We start from the raw sequence: 26,478 nt of genomic DNA, 5'->3' as shown, positions 1-26,478 counted from the left end.
GAGATGTGATGACATAAAACGCAATAAATTTTAGGTGTATAACCATAGAGAATAAGAAGAAGAAAGATTACCGGTACTTGTTGAATTTTCATAAAATAGAGAGCATTATTATTACATATTATATGATATGTCTTTGTTATATGTTTGCATATGACGCTGTCATTTTAAGTTTAGTCTGCTCTGTTAGGTTTCAGCAATTTCTTCTTTATACTGTATGTTAATTGGGTTAGGGTTAGGCTTATTGTTCACAGCTGATACATTTGAAAAGGAAACTTAAAACACAACTTAAATGAGAGTTTAATTATGGCTCCATGTGTCCATCATTTCCATCACTCCTGCAGTGACTCCAGAACAATACAGAAGGAACTGGAAATTGTTTGTGATGACGTCCAACATTAATCTGAATAATTCCCTAAAAGTACAATCAACAGTTTTCTTAGGGACTGTTTCTTTTATGACTGTAGTGAAAACTCTTTCTGCTGAAGTCTAAAACAAAGGAAACACCCTGAAAGAGCTTTTCCAACATTACTGTAGATATCGTCACCCCAAAAAGTCATTGCTGTTTAGAGCTGAAGAGATTAATGGATGTGTCAATCAACAGGAAATTAATCAGCAACTATTGTGATGATGCTTTCATTTTTTTATTTGTCAATAAAAAATGACAAATATTCTTCCAATTTAAGCTTTAAACTTAAATAATATGAGGCTTTTCTTCTTTTTCACTTCTTTTTTGTGGCATGTAAAACTAAACATTTTGGGGTTTTGGTTTGATGTTTGGATGAAACAATGAATTGTTCCAAATTTTCCCTCAGATTTTAGCACCAATAATGTCCAATTTACCTCTGTTGTGTATAAAAACCAATTCATGGCACGATATCACCAGAGATGTGTGAGTAAACATAGATTTATAAGGCAATAATTTTTGTACTTCTTCCTCATTTGGTAGTGATGGCGACTCCCTTCTTGACCCAGGCGTTGCTGTTGAGCAGAGAGAGCATGAAGCGAGCCACGTCTCCTCTTCCGATGGCGCTGCCCGCATGGTTACCGCTGCCGTCCGGCACAAAGTATCCCTCGTGGGTCAGAAACTCTTGAGCTGCAAAGGTCATCACACAGATGAAAAAAAAAACAAGAGTGAGAGGAGTTACGACAGCAGCATTTTTCATTCAGTCTGACTCCTTAAAGTTGTTGACGGCGCACAGCAGTTCGCCTGAATACATGTTTAAGGCAAGTGTCGGTATTTACAAAAAAAATGAGGCCCATTCATTCTCATTAGCATGGTTAAAGTAATGAGAGCACGCGCTAATGAGCTTGAACTATGGCAAAATGTATCCCAAGGCAGTGAACTCTTTAAACACTTGATGCAGCTCTGCTCCTCCAGCTTAAATCTGACTTCCTCCTGCTTGTTAAAAAACAAATGGACACTTCTTGATTCTGTTTTCGAGGCGTCTACCTGAGGCCTCCAGGTTCCTGAGGCCAGGTGGGCGGACCACGGTCCAGCTGATGTCGGTGGTCTTCTGCAGAAACTGCTCCATCTCGAACATGTTGGTGAGGACGCTTCGGATCATCGGCAGCAGGAGGAAGCGGATGAGATAAGGTGCCTGAGTCCCAGAGTTGGCTAACAACGGGGGAAAAAAAGAAAAAAGAAAAGTTGTGATAACACTGTGAAACTGAAAAATGATGATGATCCAAGAGCTGCATCTAACTGTAGGTTTCATAATAAATTAATCTGCTTTTTATCTCCTTGAGTTAAACTCCATAGTACATGAAACAAAAAAAGGAAATGACACTAATTCACTGTTTCTTTGAACCTCCTGTGATGAACAAATGTCCAAAACCAAAAGATTTTCCAACTTACTGTCGTACAGGACAAAGATGAACATTAAATTATTTCATTTTTCAAACTGGAACTAGAATTTGTGGCTACAAAACAAGTGGAGATGAATGTGGACGATCATTTCAGCCTTGTTCCTCTGGCTAACAATGAAAAAAAAAAGAAAACACTGTGAAACAGTGAAGAAAGCTGAGAACAACCCTTTTTTTTTCCCGAAGAGCTGCATCTAGCTGTAGGTTTCATAATAAATTAATCTGCTTGTTATCTCCTTGAGTTATTATTAAACTCCTTAGTGCATGACATTAAAAAAGGAAATTAAACTCATTCAAACAAACTCAAACACTGTTTCTTTGAACTTCCTGTGATGAACAACTGTCCAAAACCAAAGAAGATGAACATTAAATTATTTCATTTTGTAAACTGGAACTAGACTTTGTGGCTACAAAACAAGTGGAGATGAATGTGGGCGATCATTTCAGCCTTGTCTGATGGTTCACTTAGTAGTTCCTCCACCAAAAAAATGAAAGTAATGGATTTAAATCAGAACCAAAGGAAACTCTCTATAGGAAAATTAGATATTAACGTGACCAGAAGAACTAGTACAAACAAATATTCACAAGTTAGTTGAATAAAAAGCAAAAACTTGACTATAATTTTTTTTTCTCATAACAAACCAGAAAAGGCCTTGAAGGCATCATCAAGTGTGTGCTGCTGAACTTACGTTCGGTGCACCAGGAGGTCATGGTGATGATCCTGTTGACCCGGGCCTCTCGCATGGCGCTGATCATGGCGTTCATGGACAGGGTGTAGCCCGTCACCCCCGAGAAGAAGGAGATGGGGAAGCCGAGGCAGGACATGATCACATCCTGTCCTTTGAAATGTGTCTTCAGACTGTCTGCGGAGAAAATATCAGCTTCCACCACCTGAGAGTAGACGATAATAAGACAAATAATTAATCATAGATCTTTGTATTAACTCTTGGCTGCAAGGAGAGACTTTAACATGCTTGTAGTTTCATTTTTAATTCATAATTGATGTACAAATGTAACTGGTGAACTGATGAACAAAGACCTCCCACATTCAAATCAGTGCTTAAGGCCACAGTTGCTCTATTGCATCAACACATTGCATGCAAAGACCAAAACCAACAATGTGTTAGTTTATATTTATAATTTCTGTTCCTCAAACACGCTGGTTTCAGACTTCAGACTAAACCAAACCAAACCACACTGAACGAGTCCTTTTATGTGTCCTTGTTTTTCTATTTTGCTTCCAGATGTGTCTCATTCATTCTCAACATGTTTCGGTGTTTCCATTAAGAAGATTTGTTCAACAGTTGCTGTTGTGTGAGAGGAGGCTACAATTCCTCCAGTTCCACATATTAATAAAATATATATCACTTATGATTATTTACACTTTCTTATAATTTTCTTTATACAGTAATTATCTTTTTTCTTTCACATCCTTAACTTTCCTCCCTCGAATCCCCATACCATCATCTCCTACATTTACTCACTATCAATCACTCATACACAAACATGATTGCACTAGCATATACACACACATGCAATTGGTTGTTCCCTTTTCAATGTTTTTTGTACTTTTATCCCATTTATATCATTTTATAATAAAAAAATATGACACATGATGGAAATTACAAATCGATAAAGCTCCACCCAACACAAAAGTATCTTAATATTTGTTGCACCATTTCCCTTAACGCATTTATGTTCTGTTATTGTATCTTGTCTTCATCAAATAACGTATCCAACAGCATTTTACACTCTCACAAGTTATTGTCCATGTTCTTAGTAATGAAAGAAGACGTCATGCAGTCAACACTATGGCTCCCATTGTTGTATTAAACAGCTGTTGGGCAATAAAGCGCCGTCTCCTCAGAGTATAATTTACAACATGTTAGTTTTTTCATGGGTTTTATTGACGATAAGGAACTTATTGGATAAAACCAGGGCTATCTTTGGAGTGCTGCAGTGGAGTGGACGTTATCTGCTCTGCACAGCACCTTCGCTGAATCACACCCACCACGGCCGCTGTTCAGAAACATTCAACACTGTCTGTTTTTCCTCATTTAACCCTCATTAGGACATAATACAACATTTATCATGTGACTTTTGTACTGGCTGAACTTTGAACTCAAACTTGACATACATGCAATGAGCAGCAGTTAATGGCCTGTTTGAAGTCATGCAGCACACACACATACACACACACACGGTCAGGGATTAATTACCTTGAGGTTGTCATGATGCACGCCCAGTTTTCCCGGGTTCCTGACGATGGCCGTGACCGTGTGACCCTGCTGCAGCGCCTGGTTGACCAGATATTGACCGGTCTGTCCAGTGGCTCCCAGCACAGCGATCTTCATCCTCGCACTCACTCACACACACAAAAACACACACAGAGCTGCGTCACGGCTGAAGCTGATCACCGGACGGACGACGTGTGTTCAATGCTCTGACCTCTCAAACTTAACTGCGGGGAGGTTCCCTCCCTGTTTCACAAGTACAAGTGTAAAAAAATGATTACCATGGTGCAATAAAGAAGGCCTCTCAGAAATTTAGGTTAGTCATCTGACGAATTTTCAGAAAAATGCTGCACTGAATTATTGTCATCACTTATCAAACTGAAATACTTTATAATAGTTAATAAGTCCAGAAAGTTGTTTAGTCAATTAAAACCCACAAAATAGAAAAACACACTTTTTTTGGCCCAATTAACAAAAAAAAACCTTTTGAGAGTTAGGAACAGGAAAATCTTACTTAACTTTTACTAATTGCAATCATTATTTTTAACCTAAGACTGCATGACAGGTCCTCTAATATGAGTACAAATGTTATACATTACATTTTTACACCTGTATTCTTTGTAAACATACAAGTTGCAGCAAAATAAGCCAATATTTTCCCATGATGATTGCCTGATATAATCACTGGGATTGATAGATCGATCCCCATCTACCAAGTGCTGGTGTGTTCTCATAGACTCACACAGAGATAAAACTCTGGCTGAACCACGCAAGCAACAACAAACTGTGTGTGTCTTTGTTGCATTCAAATCGGGCTGATTATCTCTGCAGCACCAGACAATGACGAGCTTGTTGGTCAGATGCTCACTGAAGATACTAAGCGGATACTGACTAAAACCCAAATGATGTTGGTTAAGAACCACTCTGAGGATGTATTTCTTGGTAGCTAATAAAATGGTTTTTATGTTCAAGATACATGGGAAAGTGGGAGAGAAGAGAACTTCCCATCTTACACAATCTCATTTATTATCAAGTATGCAATTAATGTTTAACTATACCATATGGCCCTAATCAGTTCACATCCAGGCTTCAAATGCACTGGCTTGTTAGCGTGACCCTTTTTAAGTAAATGCTGTCCCCTATGTGTTTTATTTGCTTTATGGTTTGTGTATATTCATATGAAATGTATTTTAATGGCAATGGTAACTTATGGTTAAGTACTGTACAACACACTTCCTCTCATTCTTTGTTTGTCTTTTAATTTTCACAATTGTCATATGGACTATGTGTCTTAAATCAAGAATTATAGCTATATAGCCAAACGTGTAATCAAACTGTCAATGTAATTTTTTGAAAAGTACTTTTTGCAGATAGGAAATAGGCCTAGTAAAAACACTGAAAACAGAGTATAGTATTCATATGTCAAATGTCAAGCAGTTTAGGCCTAACACAAATCAGACTCCCAACACTCAAGGAAATGGTGCATTACCGCCACCAAATGGCAGGATATGTTCTCTTCTGTTGTTGTTAGCAGTGTTGAAAAATATGAGGCATTATATACATCCATGCATTATACTGGCATTATATGGCCTATAATTGTTTGCATTTTGGAAATGTAAACATGCCGAATTCCCCTTTAACTGTTCCTGTTTACTATAATTATTGACGCACTGACAGACTGTATGAGCGCACTACTTCTTCTCAGAGATATAAATGCAGTAGATTGGGGGGAAAAAAACATAACTACAGCACCACAAACTGAAACCCTTAAAATACATTTGTTTTTTGTTCTTTTAATACGTTTTAGTTAGTTTGAGGGTCATGATCTCGAAATCTAAGTTAACAAGCGTGATTCGAGTTTGTGTTTTGCAACAACACACCCCTTTGCTTTCGTTATCTAACACACGGAACAACGGACATTAAAAAAAACCCACTCTAGCTACAAACATTTTAGCTAAATTTTCCACCAATATTATATTTTAACGTTAAATATTGTGCAGTTAAAAGCTGTGGTCGCTGTTTAACGTTGCACACATAGTATCGTTCATTCACCCCGGTGTTATTATTAAACACAACTCACCTCACGTTGCTGCTGCTGCTGCGTTCACGTCCGACCAGAAAGTGAATGAGGCGTTCAAGAGCAACAGTGTTCAGGTGTGTTTTTAAAGCAACGTTCATTTTGATTTTAAAATTATTAAATTTGTATGATATCCTGAAACAAAGAGGATATTTTAATGTCTAATTAATTACGGTATGTCAAGTTATAATTTAGACAGAAATCAACATAGGGGGGATAATGTGAGCCACCCCTTGTTGCTAGGAAACCATAAGAACAATTGAGCATGTGACCAAATGTTTAGGAGGAAGTCATCATTTCATGTAAGGAGTCTGTGAAGGTAAGAGCCACATGAGTAAAGTGGTTAGACATTATTTGTGTAAACATTTTTCACTCTTGAAAGTCAATTGTGTTAAAGTTAGACCAAAAGAGATAATTATAAATTTGTTTTATACATGAGTTGTGGTACCTATGAGCTAACAACATGAGGCAGTAAACCTAGCATGAAACTGCACCATCTGGGGTAAGTTGAGAGTCACTTGGCCCATCAATTTACCCCCATAAACGGGGAAAGTTGTGCCACAAGACCACTTTTTTTTGGGACACAGTTATGTTTACACTTATTCTGTTTGTTTGCAGGGGTGCACAACATCCTGAAATATATGCAGATAATTAGTTAGCCACAAAACTATAACTGCCTTGATGTAGTGATCCTGAATATGAAAAGTGGCTCATCTTGCCCCGGTCTCCCTAATAGTCGTTTCTACCATTTAAGTTTTATCAACAGTTCAGGACTTTCCAGATTTCTATGTTGAAAATGTTTGCAGCTAGAGTGGACCCATGATTTTGTCTGAATTAAATTTCACAGAAAAATACAACTACTATGATTTGTTTGTTTTTTTTTAGAATTAGAAAAACTTTATTGTTCCGCCAAGGCAGGAAATTCATCTTTGGTCTCACTTACATAAGAAAAACACAGACGCTTGCCAGCAAGACTTACTGTACATAAGACAAAACAAATCAACAATGATCACATAATAAAAATACATACATACAGGTAACATCTGCACTTCAAGATCCCCTTTACTTGGTCTTGTTGATTATGGAAATGGCATTGGGGATAAAGGAGCCGCAATGAAATACTGTATAAATCTTGCCAGATACTGACTTTTAGATTAAAATACAAGCATACAAGTACAAGATGGTTCCTTTAGGTGGGTTCACATTGAGGAAAACTAACTGAGAAGTCACAAAGTAATAGTAAAATGACAGAAGAGTAGGCTACTGTAGCCTACAATAATAATGACATGATGATACTAAATTATGTTGATTTGTGTTTTTCTTTCAGCCTGGCATCAATGCAGTTTCAGCTGGACAGACCTGTAGCGTCAGACCAGACCGCTGCAATGAAACATGGAGGACTGGACTCTGCTGGCTTCACACTGAAGGCGTTCATCATCACACACACACACATACACACTCTTCCAAAACCAAAAGCATACATTGACCTGTCTCTTGCCCACACATGTTTACCTCTGCACTATATGGCAGCCTCCTATATAAAGACCAGTCTAGTCGCATCAAGTCATTAGCTCAGGTAATCCACTTGAGGCTCGGGGGCCTTGATTATGCGATCACACTGAGGGACTAAAGACTAAACCAGCGTCAGCAGCACAGATCGGGGGGTTAGATTCACACACATGACGCCTCTGTGGTGACAGTTACATTCACGCTGCTGCTGTCATTTACTGTATTTTCCTACAATGACAGGACTGACTGACATCCTGCAGTTGTTGACCTGATCCGCGTGGACCAGTGGAGGATGAAACAGAGCAAATGGCTGTTTGAATACTCGCTGACACAAGGCACCGACAGCCAAACATCTCGGGAACTGGTGACTGGGAAGAGGAGGTGACCACGTACGTAAACAGCTGAGTTGAGTCTCTTCATTGTGGTTCTCTAGATAGAAAAAAACAAGTCATAGTTCAAAGTTTCATGTTACAGGCTGGGTTGAAATAATCCATGGTAATATTTTCTTGTAGATGGCGTTATTGTTCACTTAATCTGATTGGATGATTTTGGCTTCCTGTTGAATATCTTTACCTGTGACGAAAGCCACCCATCTGTTCTCTTTAAGTAGGTCAAAACCAGCAATGAGAAATAAGAAAGCTGTGCACAAATACAATCTAATGAGATCTACTGTGTTCAGATTTAAAGGTTTATTCTTTTATTGGTTTTTGGAAACTATAAACAGAAATTAAATTGTTTATTTACCCAAAACAGCAAAGGAACATGTAAAAAAAAAAAAAAAAAAATCAGTTTGCCTTCTTTTAAATAATTTCATTTCATCACTATAACGTCAGGCCATGAAGGTATTTCCTGTATGAGCTTGGTTTTGTAGATAGCTTAACATAGACTAGGCCTTCGTAGAATTCAAGCAAAAAAAAAAAGTCCCGTGCTTCAGGATTGAGGCCAATCGCAGCCGTCAGGACTGAACCGGCAGATAACGAGATTTAAAGGGCACAAAGTCGAACCGCCTCCAGCTCCAGCTCCAGCTCCAGCTCTCCTGCTGGTGCTGAGCTACACTCAACTTTCTGCAGAATTATATAAACGTGTATGAATAAGAAACTGACCTGTGTTCAACTTCAACAAGCCATATTCCCAATTTATTTTTAGAGCATTAGCCTCTAAATTATTTGCTTAAATTTTGCATATTCAACACCTTTTTACTGGCGCCTGTTTGGCTCTGTTCTGTGTGGTGATGATGTTATGTTTGTGTGGTGTTTTGAACAGGAACAGCCATGGGATGTGGCGTCTCAAAGTCCAACCAGTTCCACAAACACAACACTGGAAAAGGTAACGTGGTCCTGCAGACGCTTCAACAGAGTACTGATGGATCTGCCTCTTACATGTGCTGTAATTAATGTATCTGTTTGTCTTATTGTCTTTCTGTTCTGCTGCGTGCAGCCGTCACATGTAAGCCACACCCGTCTTACCTTGTTGTTGTGTTGTTGTTGTTGTTGTTGTTGTTGTTTAATGTCAAGCTCAAACCACCTTGAGCAAAAGTCAAATGTCCAACCTTAACAGAAAAACAAGTAAACAACCTAGATTTAGAGTTAAACTATGTTAATTTGGTTGAAAATGTAAAGAAAGGCAGTAATTAGCAACTTCTATTCACTATCATTATAACTATGAATAGTTCATTATGTTTCTATCCGTTGACAAAAACAAATTGTATAAAAGTGTGCCTATAAATAGTACTAAATTTGTCCTAAAATTCACCAATTCATCATTTTTCTAATTGTGCCTTTGTATTGTCAGTGGGTATACAGCAGAATATCGCATATTGTTGCAATTAATTATTCAGATTATTAAAAGAAACAGACAGAATATGATAGTCATTCACAGCTGTAGATAAACATGCACACTAATGTTGTGATATTTGATATCCTTGTCTGTTCTTCAGCCATAAGAGCTGCCATCCTGATCCAGCGATGGTACCGTCAGTACGTTGCCCGCACAGAGATGAGACGGAGATACACCTGGCACATCTTCCAGTCCATCGAATACTCTGGAGAACAGGCTCAGATCAAGGTGACAAACCACCTCCTGTAATTTTCTTAATACTTTGCTATACAGTATTGAGTACAAACTCACGCCCTGACCTCTCTCCCCTGTGCAGCTTTATAACTTCCTCGGCTACCTCATGGACAATTTCACACCATCGAGCAATGAACGTAAGATTTTAACATTTCAGTAGACAAACTGCATTGCTCAGAAAAAAAAATTCCCCCACATGAAAAACTGAATCTTTGATCGTCCCCTCCAGGAAATCTGATCTCACACATCTTCAGAGACAACGAGGTGTGTCGGGATGCAGAGTGGGAGAGGCACTTCTGCTACAAGAACATCGACGTGCCGGAGATTTACTCGGGACCTCACCTCACCTTCCCGCTGACGGTGGAGCAGGTGGTCGGGCTGGTGGAGGCTTTCAGGAGGAAGAAGGTAGGTGCACAGCTGAACAGTGCTGCTCTTCAGCTTCAGCCTGAAACACATTAAACCAGGTCTTTTTGAATCACTGTGATGGGTAAAAGCATAGATACAAGTGATGCACCCGACTGTACATCGCAGGGAAAATATAACATGAAATATTTATAATTATCTATTATTTTTCAAGATCTATTTAGTGTGCTGTACATTTGCGTGTTTGCACCTGAAACCCCCTCAAACAACTCTCTCTCCCAGTAGCAGCTGCACTCGCGCTACGTCCTCCAGCTCCTGCTCGAGACATGGAAAATGCTCCGGATGCTTCCCAACATCAACCGCATCTCCACCTGCCAAAGCAAAGAAATTACTATTTGTGGTGAGTTGGAAAAAAAAAATCCTTTGTCATCTTAGACTGTTAAAACCATAAATGATCAATTTAAAAAAATCTAAAATTCTCTGGTTACAGCTTTAAAAAATTGTGAATAATCGCTAATTTTAAAAATAACCCACGTTGAACTGAATCTTTTTGAGAGTTGTTAGACATTTATTGAATATCTTTAGTTTTACAGTATAAAATGGGTTTAAAATAAGACGACTAGATCTCATTAGATGTCATTTGTTGCAGGTTTTTCAACCTTTGAGACCGATCTCCATACAAAAAGATGTGTTTGACATTTTATCGAGACCATTTTCTTAGAGAGAAAGTCTCATTGCTGTAAACCTTTTTGTTTTGTTTTTTACATACGGTACATATGTCCTCTTCATTACAGGTGACCTACATGGCCAACTTGAAGACCTGCTGCTGATTTTCTACAAGGTCTGGACCTCATCTTCTTAATTAATGCTGAAATAATCCAGATTTTTCTTTCGCTAAAGCAATTGGGCTTGTTTTTTTAAATAACGTATCGTTCGATATATCTCGTAACTGTTTTCCTTATAAACGTAACAAAGATGGCTGTGTTTTTCTGCTTTAAGGGGCCTCAGTTTATCACTGAGGGAGTGAAACTGGATCTGTACTCCTTCTGTGCTGTGACTGACATATTGTTTACATTTAGATTAGAGAACGATCCTTTAACGCAGAGCTACTCTGCTGTTGTTATCTCTGTCACAGAATGGCATGCCGTCACTGGAGAAGCCCTATTTGTTTAATGGAGACTTCGTGGACCGAGGCAAGGACTCCATTGAGATCCTTCTCATCCTGTTTTCATTCATGCTCGTCTATCCGAGTGACGTCCACCTCAACAGGGGAAACCACGAGGATCACATAGTCAACCTGAGGTAAAAAAAAATATGTGGGACAGAGGCGCCTTAAGTCTCACTTGTCAACAGACTTTAAATAAATCCATCAGGTTCAATTAAAACCTGGTTTTCTGATTAGTATTCTGTCTCTTTTGTTTCTTTGGCTGGTTTAGATACGGCTTCACAAAGGAGGTGCTGACTAAATACAAGGTGGGTTCTTATCATGTAAAACCGGTCAAATCTGACACGTCTTGCTTTGTTTACCGCTCGGTGTAAACTTGCTTATCAAACCACTAGTGCACGGAGCCAAAATGTGTGATTATCCGTGCTATCTTTGGAGCAGCAAATTAAAAGGGTTTCAATCACCTTTGCCAACACATTCCCACTAAAGCCTGATATAGGCCGACTTACTTTCCAATACAATACTAGTCACTCCTCCTCACAGCTAAGAGGATTTGGGACTTGACTGCAGGACATCTGACTGCGTTTGTGGCTTCTCATGAGTCAGGGAGTCGGGGTGGTCCGGTGCCAACCCCAGACGTCCCAAATGTTTCAGCGTTACTGTCCTGCACTGACAAGTTTGAATTTCCTGCAGATACTAATTGGATTAAAAGAAAAAAACTGGGTTAAATACACATTTACATTTTCCAGGCATCTTGAATAACATCTTAATACTAGAGAGACACAAGCTGCAGGAACTGATCACATAAGGAAAACTACACCATTAATCCTCCATGTTTCTCCTCAGATGCACGGCAAACGGATCCTAAAGCTGCTGCAGAAGATTTTCAGCTGGTTGCCGTTAGCGACGGTGATCGACCAGAAAGTGCTGGTCCTCCACGGAGGGATCTCTGACACCACAGACCTCAGTCTCCTGGCCCGACTGGGCAGACACAATGTAAGGAATCATCAAGTCCGCATCAATCACACATTCAGAATGTCTGTTAATGTGAACAGTTCAGCAAGTGGGAGATGAAATGATCTCCAAAAGGCGTAAAGTTACAGATGACACGTTCACTTTATATTTTAAAGGAATAGTTCAACATTTTGGCAAATTGGCCCATTGCCATAATCCCTATAGTCATAGCAGTAGGTTTGTTACCTTTATTTGTCGGTGCAAGCTATTTTTAGAACAGCAGAGCGCAGCGGCAAGCTGCTCAGAGCTACGCTACGGGGGCTAGTGGGATTTCTTGGTTTCCCTCATCAAACTCACACTCCGCCGTTCTAAAAATAGCTTGCACCGACAAATAAAGGTAACGAACCTACTGCTATGACCTTAGCGATTAAACTATATATACATTTTTTTTTAATTTTCAAAATGACAGAAAAGGAAAAGGGCTGGCAGCAAAGGTTTGTCCACCCTGCATAGTTAGTAGCTAGTAACCCCCCGTTGGAAACTACCAGTGTGTAAATAGTAAATATCTTGTCTGATACCTTGGTCAAAGTTATCTGAGAATTCAAGTCTCCTGGGTTTCCCGTTCTTTTGCAGAGTGCTACTTTGTTTTACCTTTTCACTCTAAAACTGTAGAAAACAAAAAGAATACACACTGATATTGCTTAAAATATTGCAAATGAGTGTTTCATGTTTATCTTCTTGCCTTTTGGAGATCATTTCATCTTCCACTTGCTTCACTGTTCACATTAACAGAAATTTTCACCAAACCTTTGCATGCTACTGTACACCTGTATTCATTCCCTGAAATCTCTGCTCTGCTGGTTTTTTTCCCCAGTACGTTTCAGCGCTGAGGCCTCCGAAGAAGAAGCACCTGATCTCAACGGGGACGTCCATCGACTCGGACGTAGACGAGGACATCTGGTCCGCCAACAGGATGCTCCAGCGTCGGACCTCCCTCACGTATCCCAAACCTATGGGAGTACGAAGCAGCTTCCAGAATCGCTCGCTGCAGGATTTCTCCGAACGGCTCAAAACGAACGTGGTGGACTACGAGCTGGACACCCCTAAGAAGAGACAGTCCGTCTTCAACTCGCCAACCACCAGATCGGAGAAAGATATCACTCTGTCCGTGTCGACCGACTCTGTAAACGGTGAAAATGAATGGAAACAGGTGATGAATGAGTACATGCTGAGATTTCTACCTTCTGAAAGTGTCACATCAGTGCTGCCAGAATTAGGAGTCTTAATTCGTTCAGTCATAACACTCTAATACTGTAAATCATCATTTAATATATAAGCCCTTTAAAAGTCACATTTGAGAAGCTGAACCCTGTCTCTTTAGCAGTGAATATATATTTTAAATGATTGTTTTGAAGATTAAGTTTCTGTTAAATAACTGGTCAAAATCTTAATTGTGCGTTTATTTTACACACAGTGTCTCGCAAACACACTGAGTGCGTTTTTATTCGTTTCAAACATCTACGAAGACAATTTTACAGTATTTTAGATTTGCCATTGTGGAGGTTGTAACTCCACAGGACACACAATGTTAACAGTTACATTGTCTGTGCTGCCTATTTGTTGTGAAATTGTCCCACATGAGATATTTAGTCAGTGACGTTCATCGCAGAAAAAAAAAGAAAAAGGTTATCTTGGTCAGAGGTCGCGGCCTTTCTGCTCTGGCTCCGCCCCAGTGGACTGAATCAGTCACAACCTTATAAACGCTCCATCAGTAATCACCACTCACCTCGGAGCGAGAGCCGCAGATTGTTGTTGCCTGCGTGGGCTGCAACATGCTCTAATCCACCGCATCATTAATCCCTCGGCCCTGAGCTCAATCTACTTTTCCAACTGGCCGTCATCACCTTAAGCACAGGCTGTAAAAGTCAGTGGTCTCGTCATCTGTGGCTCTGGAGCCCGGTGACGATTCGCCTCCAAACATGCTCAGTCACCGCAAACCTGTCGCAGGGGGGAAGAAATGTAAGATGATGCTTTCAGGCTGATTGTGAGCATTAAACCACTGCAAACACAAATAACTGAAGAAATCATTTATACGTATATAATAGAGGTGTGCCAAAAAATCAATTCACATAAGAATTGCAATTCTCATTTAATACAATTCAGAAAATAAAAAATTAAACAAATCTGCTGGCTGTCGGCCTCCATTTCCTTAGAATTTAAAAGGCAGCATGTTTAACTGCACTATTTTTTTTTTTTTATAAAGACGCACTTTTAATTTTGTTACGTAAGCAATATGTGACATTGCTTTTATGCAACAGTTTCAACAATTCCATCTAAGCATGGATAAATGTTTAAAGCTCAATAAATGTGAAAAAGACACTTTAGTCATTCTGTCTTGCAAAGCAGACTGGAGGAGATCATGAGGATCATTATGAATCAAATCGTTTTGAATCGAAAATCGATTTCGAATCGAATCGTAGCCCCAAAAATCTGAATCGAATCGAATCGAATCGAATCGTGAGATAGTAAAAGATTCCCACCCCTAATATATAATGTAAAATTATAAGGCTTTAACTATAGATTGTAGAAATGTGAATATCTAGAGATTATCTTAATTTATTTTTCCCAGATTTTCCAGATTTATATTTGTGCCATTAGCAATTAAAAGTGGTTGTGATGCTGGGAAACGTGTAATGTACTGATTTTATTCAGTTGAACAGACATTGTGTATAAATGTGACCGACGATGTCTTTGTTTTGAAACTCAAAACCATCTCCCTCCTGTCACTTCCTGTTTGCCCTCCAGGTCCTGGACCTGCTGTGGAGCGACCCGATGCCCCAGGACGGCTGCACGCCCAACGAGGTGCGGGGCGGAGGCTGCTACTGGGGCCCCGATGTCACCGAGGACTTCCTGAACAAACACAACCTCCAGCTCCTCATTCGCTCCCACGAGTGCAAACAGGACGGTTATGAGTTTTGTCACAACCGTAAGGTGAGGGGCCTCACACACAGACGGACTGGTAATAATCCCCACAGATCAATACCTGAACAGATCACTGACACGGCTGCTGGCTTCCTTCAAGTCTGTGAGGAATCTATGAATCCTTTCTGTTTGTTTTACCGTAGGTCCTCACTCTGTTCTCTGCCTCTAACTACTACGATGTGGGAAGCAACAGAGGCGCCTACGTGAAGCTGGGTCCAGACCTTCTGCCTTATATGATTCAGTACCAGACCAGCAGCATCACCAGAGAGATCACTGTGAGACAAAGGTACAAAAACACTACAGTATATATGACAACACACACACAAAACAGAAAAAACAATAGAGACTTTGCAGCAGCATATCGAGCAAACGGTGTCCTCTCTTTCTGTAAATGGAAAACCTTTGTTGCCTATTTTAGATTAATCCTGCAGACCTTATGTCATCTGATGAGCCAAGACATTGAAAAGATTTAGATCCACACTTATGTAGTCTTTGTATCTGTGTTAGTTAGATAAACTTACTTAACTTAATGATTCATTAAGTAACACACTTATGTCGGTTACAGAGGTCTGGCCTTTTATTGTAACCACAGGTGACCTTGTAGTGGTGCTACAACTAGTTCATCTGCTGATTGTTTCTGTTAGTTATGTGTCTTCTCCCTGCTCCTTTCCAACCAAGGAATAAGAAAGTGTTGTGTTTTGGTATGTTTATTGGGAAAAGTCATGAAATTACCTTGGCTGGAACAAATAAAAAAAATGAAATGAAAATGTATCAATTAATTACAACAGTAAAAAAAAATGCTGTCAGTGGTTATACTCTCCGCTTTGAAAGTGACGGCTTTAAATTCCTCATTTTGACCAAAACACAGGCACAGACATTGTTGGGAATGTGTTTATTTGCTTGTCTTTACAGACTCAGATGAGAAGATTGAAATCAGTCTCATGTTTGTCTTTAGCTTAAGGTTTGGAAACAAAGGGAAAGATGTTTTGTTTACCTTTAGAGACAGCCCTGTCTTTGTGCTAAGCTAAGCTAACTACCTGCTGATACTGATCAATCCACTCAACCAGAATGTGAATAAGGGAAAGTTGAAATATTCCTTTAAATTAATGAAACAATGATCAAAATTGTTTTCATGTTGCTCTCTTGATTAACTACTCCTCGAATATTAAACTAATCTGTATGTACAAATATGTTAATGTACATTAATATTCCATATATGTTTTTTGCATCTTAAAACTAGTTCAAAAGCAGGTTGTTGTTCTGTTTTTTTTTTACCTTAATGTGTGATGAAAACTTATTTTGTTTCTATTTAAACAGATTTAAAACAGAATTTCTTGACCTTTAATGACTTAATGGAAATGAATGTGTTTCTGACTGTTTTAAATGTGCCTGTAATGCTGTAAATTAACCTGTTTTTAATTGTACCTGCTCAGCAGTGTTGGGCGAACCGAGCACTCAGCCCTCAAAGTCCTGCGGGAGCAGCTGTTTGCGCACAGGTCTGACCTCATCTGTGCCTTCAGAAAGTTAGACGCCAACAACACAGGTGTGTGTCTGTGCTGTGTGAGTCCTCTGTGGATCGGGTGTTATTTAATATAATCACAGGCCTCACATGTACGTCCAGTTTCCCCGTGCGGTTCTCACAGGACCTCGTCTGAAGGGGGAGAAACACGAGCTCGCAGCTTTGTGCTTTGTGTAGTTGTGAGGAGCTTTGTAATCCACAACAACAACATGTGGACGGAGCAGAACATTTGATAGTTTCACAGAAACCTCAGCTGAGACTGTTGTTGTTCAGGATTTACTTTGACACATCAGCTCCAAACATGTGCGAGAGATCTGTTTGATAGTTCACTCATCCAAATGTTCAGGAGTTTCTCTTGGTCGTCGTCAGCAGAGCAGAGTCTCCTGTGTTTGTCCTGTGTGCAGTCAGACACGACTTCACCACCCTTAAAAGAAACAAAGTTACAGCAGTGCACGTTTGTTATTGATTACCTATCTTACACTATCTTATACTTAAGAGCCTAATATAGTAGAGTTATAATCAGTGTTCGCAGTGAGACATGTTGATCAGGTCATTCAACAACGTGATCTTGGATACTGTGTGTGTCTAAACACATTATATGACAGAAAAATAATACTGTGTTTTTAGATTTCATGATAGAAAAGTTTTGAATTTGTTCATTGGAGTTATAATTTAAAGTTATGGTGGTTGATGTTAACCTTAACTCTAAAAAATCTAAACAATATAAACAACTCAAACGTTTCTTCACTTAAATTTCTTGTTATTTATTCTTTGGTGCAACAGATTACTCTCTGCTCATGAGAGAACATCATTAACCTCGTTCTCGTCTTCCTCCTCTTCTTCCTCTTGTCAGGTTTCGTGTCTCTTAGCGACTGGGCCACTGCAGTGGAGAGTGTGATGCGCCTCAGTCTGCCCTGGAGGATGCTGCGCTGTCAGCTGGTCACCTGCAAGACCGGCGACGGCATGGTCAACTACAACGAGTGGTTCAACGAGCTCGCCATCGCAGGACCCAACATGGATGTGAGTGTGGAAATATAACCCAAGTGAGAGAGTGAAAAGACGAGAGCAACATCATTATTCACTCATCCCCAATAATCCCGACCCAACCCCAGCTACATATAATAAAGTAAATAGATAAAATAAAGTAAAAACAAATAAAAACAAATAAAAAAAGAGGGCACAGCAAAGATCAGATTTAAAATTGTCAGAACAGTTTTAAGAAATTTTGTCAAAAGGGATATATGAGAGATTGTTAGTGACCTGGGTGGCGTAGTGGTAAAGTGGTTTTGCACTGTTACGTCACAACAACAAGATTCTGGGTTCGATTGAAGCAAAAGAAAGACGTGGGTATCAGGTGCCGGGCCAAAGAAGCAAAGGGTTCGATTGCTCAGTGCCTTTCTGTGTTCGAGTTTGCATGTTGCATGTTGCATGTTCTCCCTGTGTCTGCATGAAGCTGTTCTCTCCAGGTTCTCTGGCTTCCTCCCACAGTAAATAGACCCATGAATGAATGAGTGTAAAAGATACTAAACCAAAGGCACAGGAAGTGATGTCACAACAGTGGCTGCAGTGATTCTTTTGAACAACACATAATGTGTCGAGTTTGTGTGAAGACTTGAGTCCTTTTTTTTAGTTATGGTTAAAGCAGAAGTGAGTGATCCGGTCGTTTTCGCTAATGCTGCGTTCCAGGCAGGCTTTTGAAATCGTAAATTACAGCTTCAAGTCACAACTTACGACTTTGTAGCGTTCCAGGCAACCCACTCGTGTTTTTCCGACCTGTTTTACCGGTGAAAGTCACTATAACGGCCACTCGTAACTTCCGACCGGTGAACTCGTACCAGATCGAACTGGTACCACTTCACGGTCGGAAAAATACGAGTTTCCTTGAACGCACCATAACAGTCCTCGTCGCTACGTCACCACATTCACGGCGTTCCTTGGCTGCACACACAGCCCTGCATGCCGTTCTCTCTCCTCATTGGATAAAAACTGTAGGATACGATAAATGTTTTCTCTTCGGCTCAGAGCAGAGCAGAGGGACTGAGAGACCCGTGTTTCAGACCAAACACTCTATGTAAGTGATTGCTGTCGGAAGATATAACTATTTAAGACTTATATTAACACAAATATATCACTCACTTCTGCTTTAAATGTGTTATGGTGCTGTTTACTGTACATGAAATTATGTTAACTTAGTTTCTCTCTCTTTGCAGCACATTGACCAGAGTCTGCTGGAGACTTTGTACCGCCACCGCTCCACCTTGGAGACCATCTTCAGAATCGTAGACACAGACAACTCGGGTAAAACCACTGATTCATCATCATCATCAGTGAAACAAGTTACATGTTAACATCTGCACACACCACCGGCCACACTGTTAAATGGATACTTACTTACCTTCTTAGAGGGAAAATCCACCTCAAAATCAAAATCTACCTCTTATTAGGTAATGACACAGGAAATGAACTACAGTATTAACATCAAAACATAGCAAAAGTGGATGTAAGTGAAACCTTGTTAACAAATGAATGAAATGTTGAATATAAAAACATGAATTTGCCCCCCAAAAATAGAAATAGATATTTTTTAAAAAGCAATACAGTGGCAATAAAACAATAATTTAATGTCATTCTGAACTCTTTATGTCTAAACTTTATTATTCAATAACAAGTAGGTTATTATTCTGTGTGTGTCCAGAGATGCATTAACATTAATGCAATGAATCCGCTACCAGAAGCAAAGATTTGCCTTCTGATGGATAACTTGAGACACGATCTATCGAGGTCTGGTTCACAGTAAAGTGTGTCAGGGAAGCCGTCGTTCGTGAAGTGTTTCCTCGTATCTAGATTGCTAGTCTACGGCGTCCAGCCTCTGTTAATCCACCTGTAGCTTGCCAAAGAGGCCACAGCAGGTTATCGCCTCTCGAATCCTCCCAGTTAAGACCAGGATTAACCCACTGATCTACTGGTCTCTCCACCCCCCCGACTTCTGTGCACACACACTTTTCCCCTCCATCAGCATGTGCCTCAGCCTTTTCCATCCCTTTTACTTCATACTATAATCAATCAATCAATCAGGCTTTATTTGCATAGCACTTTTCATGCCCACGGCAGCTCAAAGTGCTTCACATGATAAAAACAAGGAACATAGGGAACACATATTGGGAGACACGCACACTGTACATTCACATACACATTCACACAATAATTTTATAACATTGGATTTTAGAGACATCGGGGAAACGCTATCTTATAGATAAAATTTGATAAAATGAGAAGACGAGCTCTACCTTGCACAAGGTATGCGATTATATTTTCTTTACTGTGCTTCAATTATTTGTTAGATCAAGGTGAGGTCATGTTGTAAGCCTTTCGGGTTTCAGACCTCACCTGCACATTTCTTTTTTTGTATCTTTCTTACTAGTAAGAGAGATAAGTAAATGTTTTGTTCTATTTTATATGTGCAAATAAATAAAGTCTGAAAAAAAATAAATAAAATAAAATAAAGACGAGAAAGACACTAGATAAAATGAAGTAAAATAGACAGATGTAGTAGGATAAAATAGAATAAAAATGGATGAATTAAAATAGAATAAAAAAGATAATAATAAATGAATAAATAAATAAATAAATAAGAAATAAAATAAAATAAATGAATAAATAAATAAGAAATAAAATAAAATAAATTAAATTAAATGTTTTATAACAATAAAAATAATAAGAATCAGTTAAAAGCAGATAACGTCCTCCTCTTCCTCAGGCTTCATCAGCATGGAGGACTTCCGGCAGACCTGGAAGCTGCTCAGCGTCTACCTGAAGATGGAGATCTCGGACGAGGCCATCTCCGACCTGGCCGTGACTATCGACAGCAACCAAGACGGCAGCATCGACATCGACGAGTTCATGGAGGCCTTCCGCCTCACGGACAAGAAGAGCCGCCTGGAGCGAGGCCGCAGCATGTTCATGGGCACCGCCACCGACCTCACCAAGCTGGAGGGAGACCCCAACATTTGAGCTGCAGGGACTGAAAAAAACAGAAACAGAGGGGCGACCTTCGGCTCAGACGCTCCGTCGGGGGCGGCCAGCAGCAGCAGCGCAGGTGCAGCCGACGCAAGCTGCTTTAATGACGCACATTAGGACGTACAGTAGGAAGCTGCTGAGCTGAGCAACAGCCGTGCGGACGGCGAGGGATTAGGAGGGAGGTCAGAGGTCGTCGTGCTTTTACAGCCAATGTTCATTTCACTTTTTGAAGCAGTTTCTTCCACAGAGGAAGTGAAGTGGGTGAAACACAACTGCATGGACATGAATTTAGTATCTTTTGGTGTTAGAGTAGCTAAAAAAACTGTTGCAAACATTAAGGCTTCATATTTATTTAGACACCGTGACCAGTTATTATACAAATGTTCGCATTTTATAACCATATTTATCATTATTTTGAACAACAGAAATGTTTTTTCTGACTTGTGGAAGAGTAACACCTGCACACTTACTCCAGATGCTTTTAAACATCATCATTTCAATTCCAGTTAATAAAAAGTTTTGAAACCCAACATTATTCATTTTTTACAAGGATATAAAACTGATAAATGTGATTGACAGCTGAAAATGAATATGTTTTTTTTTGTACATTTACTACTGTAAGTCAGTAAAGCAGTAGACAGTAACCTACAAGTGACAAAATCTGAATTTACAAGAACTGTTTGTTTTTTTGTACTCATCATTAATCCTCTCACTCGTTAGTGCAAAGATGTTTAATGTGATGTTTAACACTTTGAAAATAATACACAATAACACAAAAATCTTATGTTTGACTGCTCTCAGTGAGTCAGTGTGCAGATGATACTCAGTTCAAGACATGCTGATGTCCAACAGCCTTGCATGCATCTACAATGTGACGATTGTGTAGCCATATAAAGTATAGCTGCACTCTTTCTCAACACTTTATAGGTACCAGAAACTGAAAAAAATAATGATGAACAACAAATGATTGTGCAGCTCATCATAAGCACTACATTTTTGCAACTAAACGTTGCTGGTGCCTTAGCAGCAGAGGAGATGAAGTTACATCCAGGACGCACTGAGGATGTTTTGATATCAGTGCCAACTGCCACCCTCACCTTTGTCCAGAACGGGGAACTCATACTTGTATCAGATGAATTGTTTAGAAGAATATGTTGCTTTTAACCCCAGAGGAGTCACTGTATTTCTGTAAGGGATTGTTTGATATTTTTGGGAAACGTGCTTATGAGAGTGGCGTTAATGTGAATAATAATCAAAATGTCCTATTATTCCTTTAAGATATGGAGAAAGCAATGGTGTTAATTATTCAGTGGTATTGTTAAATGAAGCTCCCACCATGTTCAGTATTGTTTAAACAACTGTGATGTAAAACGTAAACTTTGTTGTATGTTTTCTGAGCATGCAGCCATACATAACTGTAAATACATCTTACAGTCAAATCTGTAGTATTAATTTGTACAGGTGTAAATTGATAACCAATTATTTCCAGTTACCAATTTAAACAGCCTTAATTGATCCTCAGTGGTATCTTAGCAATATAACAACAACTAATAATTTTATTCACCATCAGTTCATACATTGTTAAAACTATTGACTTAAATCATCCTGTTGATAATGTGTCAGGAAATAATGAGAAATATATATATTAAAATTTCAGGTCAGTTTTGTCTGAGTCCAGCTTTAAATTGAGAAGCTTAAAAAAGTTAGTGAAAATTTTGGCTTGTAAAATGACTCAATGATTATTATTATAATTATTATTATCATTATGATTATTTTACCTTTCTTTTTTGTTTTATTTTACGTTATTGAACACTTCGGTTATTCCCCCTGAGAGCTGCACTGTTTGAGTCCACAGACTGAAATACAAATATGCTATAACTTTTTTTTTTTTTTTCCAACTTTAAATCATTTTTCTAAAGTGTAAATTTTGCTTTATACATCTCAAATTATTAATAACATGATGGTGTTTCTGATGTTTGATGTCAGGTTCATTTCCATTTTTACCAGCAGGGGGCGCGACAGACCATTCAGTTCAATTTGTTGTAGCGTAGAAGTATTACTACAGGTAAAAATCCTGCATTAAACATCCTACTGAAGTAAATAAAAGTACAATCACCAAAACCAAGTCGAACTGAAAAGGGCAATGCACTTAACACATGAATAAAAATGCAAAATGATGAAATATGACTCTGTTGCACTAATTTCGACCATGACATTAGGTTATTATCACTCCTACTTTAGGATTTTACTGCTGTGGCTGGTTCAAGTGGAAAATACTTTTTGATGGTTATCTTCTAAAGGGCTTGAATTAATGGTTATTTTGGATGAAGGATTATTTTCTTGTTTAATTGATTGCTTGGTTTGTAAAATATCAATAAGAGCCCATGACAGTAACCTATACAACCTTAAGCGACACCTTCATATTTCTCTGTATTCTCATTTATATTTACGCATACAAGATGTTGTTAAGGTAGACAGCAGGCTGTTGACTCCTGATAATCATCATTAGACTTGTTCTGTTAAAAAAAGATAAAGATGAATTGAAATAATTACAAGGAACAATAGCAGACTTCACATGCAAGCAGCTGCAACCATGGATATGTGACCGACAGATCTCAAAATAGTCCATATCCTGTCAATCCTGAGATTACTGGAGCATTGACCAGTTTTCTAAGATGATAATTATCCTACAATTGGTTAAGATATTAATGAATAAGAAAAGAAAAACACCACCACAGATGTTCACATTGGGCAACTGTAGGAAATGGTATCAATTTTCTCTTTGATCTATAACTTTTGGGAATAAAGTGATCATGCACGGCACCGCCACACCTATTTCCAGTGTTCCTTTGTATTAATAACGGGTCATAAATCCAGTTGACACGGGAAACATGACTGACTAATCCAAAATGTGCCGTTGACCAAGGTCTTGTTCCACTGTCCATGACTCCCAAGGACAAACTCCTCTCACCAGGTAAACAAAGAGTGGGTGTCAACTTTGCAATTGCTTCGTGCAATGCATTTTTAGACTTTGTTGAAAGTACAGACAGTTCTCGACATGTTTGATGGATGTTCGTGTAAAAAGCAAAAACTCCCACTCAAATCTGAGATTCTTGAGGAGATAATACAGTTTAAAAATCCAAGAATTTTCCACTGTGTGTTGCTGCACCTTGAATTCAGGGTGTGGGCCTCCGTCGGTAATCCTAGTTAGTTAGTTTATCTCAGCATTTGGACTGGGAAAAAGGGGAGAAACGGTCAAATTAGTCATGATTCCTGTTGTATCTTGACTACTGGATACAGATACAGTAGTAGTAGACCTAAGTATTTATATGAATTAAATCTCTAGGCAATTGAGTCAACTGGCTTCATTAGTTCGTCTTCAAGACAAAAACTAAGCCCAGTTGACTTGATTGAATTGCCTAAAGATGCCTTTGACCTGGACAAATTGAGAATTTGCACAGATGAGATATTAATTAAAGGTTTATTTTAAAAATGTAACTTAGCTTTGCATACATCTGGGAAAATGGTGAAACAGTTCGACTGATGTTGTTTCCCATTGCATCTTGATTTGTGTAATAGGCTACAGGAAAACTGGAAAATACGGCCAGAGGCTAGTTTGCTTATCTTAGCATAAAAACTGAAGTCTGGCTGGATTGATCATGTTTTCTGTGGTATGTTGACTTGCGGATACATAGTCTAAAAAAGGAGAAGTAGATGGAGGTTTATTTCACTATTTGAAAGTAAGGTCAAAGGTTAACATAGCTTAGCAAAGAGACTAGTAGGTGGGAACAGCTAGCTTGGCTATTATTAGCTAAGTACCCATAAGCATCCTGATTTGTGGACAAAGGTATAGATTTTGATCATCGGAGCACTGGAAAAATAGACTTATTTCACTGTATGAAAGTTAAACCAGAAGCAAGTTAACTAACTAGCAAAAGGGCAAGTGACCGAGTAAGCCTGGTTTGATCATGATTGCTGAAGTATCAATAGCCTGCTACGTTAGCCTACTTAAAATTGTATTATTTGTTCAATCATTGGTCACACCATGCAGCCAGGAGGGAAGGTTAGGCTACTGTTTGGTTTGAACACAACACATCATTGCTACAAAAAAAAAAAAAAAACCCACCATGAGGCCGACATGTTGTGCCCCCTCTGCTGCTCTCCACAACCAGCCACCAGCCCCCAACATAAACCACCTCACACACTGGTGACAAGTGGGACAATAGAGGGAGGCAGTTAGACCTAGTTTTGCAGTGTATTGAAGGAGGGGGGCGTCCATTGTTCGCTGTCTGCAGGTGGTCCTACAGTTGTAAAACTGTTGGAGCTGTGCCCCGATGAAAAGATGTGAATCAGTCAACTGAAGCATCTCAAAGCACTCGGTGACACAGACTTCAAGAAGGACTGTGGGTTCGTTTTACGAAGCAATATAATGCTTCAGAGGTTCTTTAGTGAATAATTATTCAATTTGTCCACCAAGTGTGTCAAGTGCTCCAGGAGCAGCCAAAATGTTGTTACTATATGGCCTTCTGCTTTCTTTTTTATCACCCGCTTCAGCCAGTTAGCCTACTACTACAAGGATAAAAACTGCCTCAACACATACTCTCTGCAATATCCCTAATAGCAGAGTTCCTTTGGCTTGGATGTGGCCCAAATAAACAGCAAAGATCTGGCCCACTTACGGAAGTGAATGACGGCCCATATCTGGCCCAAGTATATGAAAGCTATGCGTAACCATAACATAACCAGACCTCTACCAGAACTGTACCAACTATATATGGCTTATAGCTGGGCTTCATAGGGCCTGCCTGTATGGCTGTGTTCAGGTAAAGCCTACTGGCTCTTATGTGGCCCCCATGTGGCTGACAGACCAAAATCCAGATTTTACCCAGAACCTAAACTAATATACACCAAACCTTTCATCTGGCCCACTTTTGGAAGTGAATGATGGGCCACATCTGGCCCTAAGGTATATAAGCCCAAACTGAACCATAACAAAACCAGACTTCTACCAGGAGTAAACTAAATTCAAATAATTATATGGCTCATGGCCCCAATAGCATTGACTTTTGGGCCACATGTGGCATTTAGCTGGCACCTCTGGTTGAAATGTGGTATGGCAAAATGTATGAGGACCAAATCATAACCACATACGCATTGCCATATATTCAAATTTGGAGGGAATTATTCTTCTGGTACACTTATTTAACTGAGGCACTTGGCCCAGATAATAGAATATTCTTTTGGGCCGCATGTGGTATGTGACTGGTAAAATTGGAGGGAATATCTCTTCTGGGGCAGTTCTGTAATAGAAGCACCTGGCCCTATGTAACTGACAAAATGGCAAAACACATGAGGTCCACATCATAACCACGTTGGTTTTGCCATACCTTCAAAATTGGAGGGAATTTTTCTTCTGGCACAGTTCTGAAATAAGGCACTCTCCCAGATGATAGGTGTTTCGAGCTTTTGGGCTACAGTTGGCATGCAACTGGAACAAGTGGCCATGGGTGGAGTTTATTCTGCGACACCCTCCGGACATTTTCATTTTCTCTCACTCAGTTTCTGGACTGGCTGCTGCTTTGGGTAAGTGAATTTTAAACCTTTTACATTTTTGTTGAACTACTGATAATTAATGGCACACACTAGACCTACATCTTTAGAGGAGAAAGCTACAAGTTAGCCGAACAGAACTCGGTTTTAATTTAATAAAGCGTGTGTTTGAAGC

The 26,478-nt window shown here is 39.3% G+C and overlaps 2 protein-coding genes across 5 annotated transcripts; one reads left to right on the top strand and one right to left on the bottom strand.

Annotated features, from left to right (window-relative positions):
• Positions 1-279: 279 nt before the first annotated feature.
• Positions 280-6,210, bottom strand: LOC310991307 (flavin reductase (NADPH)-like). Of its 2 annotated transcripts, none has more exons than XM_083978960.1 (6): positions 6,178-6,210; positions 4,083-4,228; positions 2,553-2,754; positions 1,451-1,615; positions 618-1,093; positions 280-559 (listed from the first exon to the last, which is right to left on the bottom strand). In XM_083978960.1, exons 2-5 carry the CDS (start codon positions 4,215-4,217, stop codon positions 936-938), a joined length of 660 nt encoding a protein of 219 aa, XP_083835086.1. In that variant the 5' UTR covers positions 4,218-4,228; positions 6,178-6,210; the 3' UTR covers positions 280-559; positions 618-935. The 2 variants fall into 2 exon arrangements, with proteins under 2 accessions (XP_083835086.1, XP_083835087.1); XM_083978961.1 differs by having other exon boundaries at positions 4,083-4,224; positions 6,178-6,200.
• Positions 6,211-8,024: 1,814 nt separating this feature from the next.
• Positions 8,025-20,798, top strand: ppef2a (protein phosphatase with EF-hand domain 2a). Of its 3 annotated transcripts, none has more exons than XM_083978311.1 (17): positions 8,025-8,072; positions 8,947-9,009; positions 9,620-9,747; positions 9,836-9,890; positions 9,983-10,158; positions 10,402-10,516; positions 10,911-10,957; positions 11,252-11,418; positions 11,553-11,589; positions 12,128-12,277; positions 13,110-13,445; positions 15,041-15,226; positions 15,361-15,503; positions 16,654-16,760; positions 17,590-17,756; positions 18,947-19,034; positions 20,494-20,798. In XM_083978311.1, exons 2-17 carry the CDS (start codon positions 8,955-8,957, stop codon positions 20,745-20,747), a joined length of 2,211 nt encoding a protein of 736 aa, XP_083834437.1. In that variant the 5' UTR covers positions 8,025-8,072; positions 8,947-8,954; the 3' UTR covers positions 20,748-20,798. The 3 variants fall into 3 exon arrangements, with proteins under 3 accessions (XP_083834437.1, XP_083834436.1, XP_083834438.1); XM_083978310.1 differs by having other exon boundaries at positions 16,651-16,760; XM_083978312.1 differs by lacking the exon at positions 8,025-8,072 and having other exon boundaries at positions 8,704-9,129; positions 16,651-16,760.
• Positions 20,799-26,478: the final 5,680 nt, after the last annotated feature.

This window comes from Trachurus trachurus, assembly GCF_905171665.1.
Source record: "Trachurus trachurus genome assembly, chromosome: 9".
NCBI classification, from domain to species: domain Eukaryota; kingdom Metazoa; phylum Chordata; class Actinopteri; order Carangiformes; family Carangidae; genus Trachurus; species Trachurus trachurus.
Note: the sequence above shows the minus strand (reverse complement) of the source record. Positions and strands in the feature narration are given on the sequence as shown.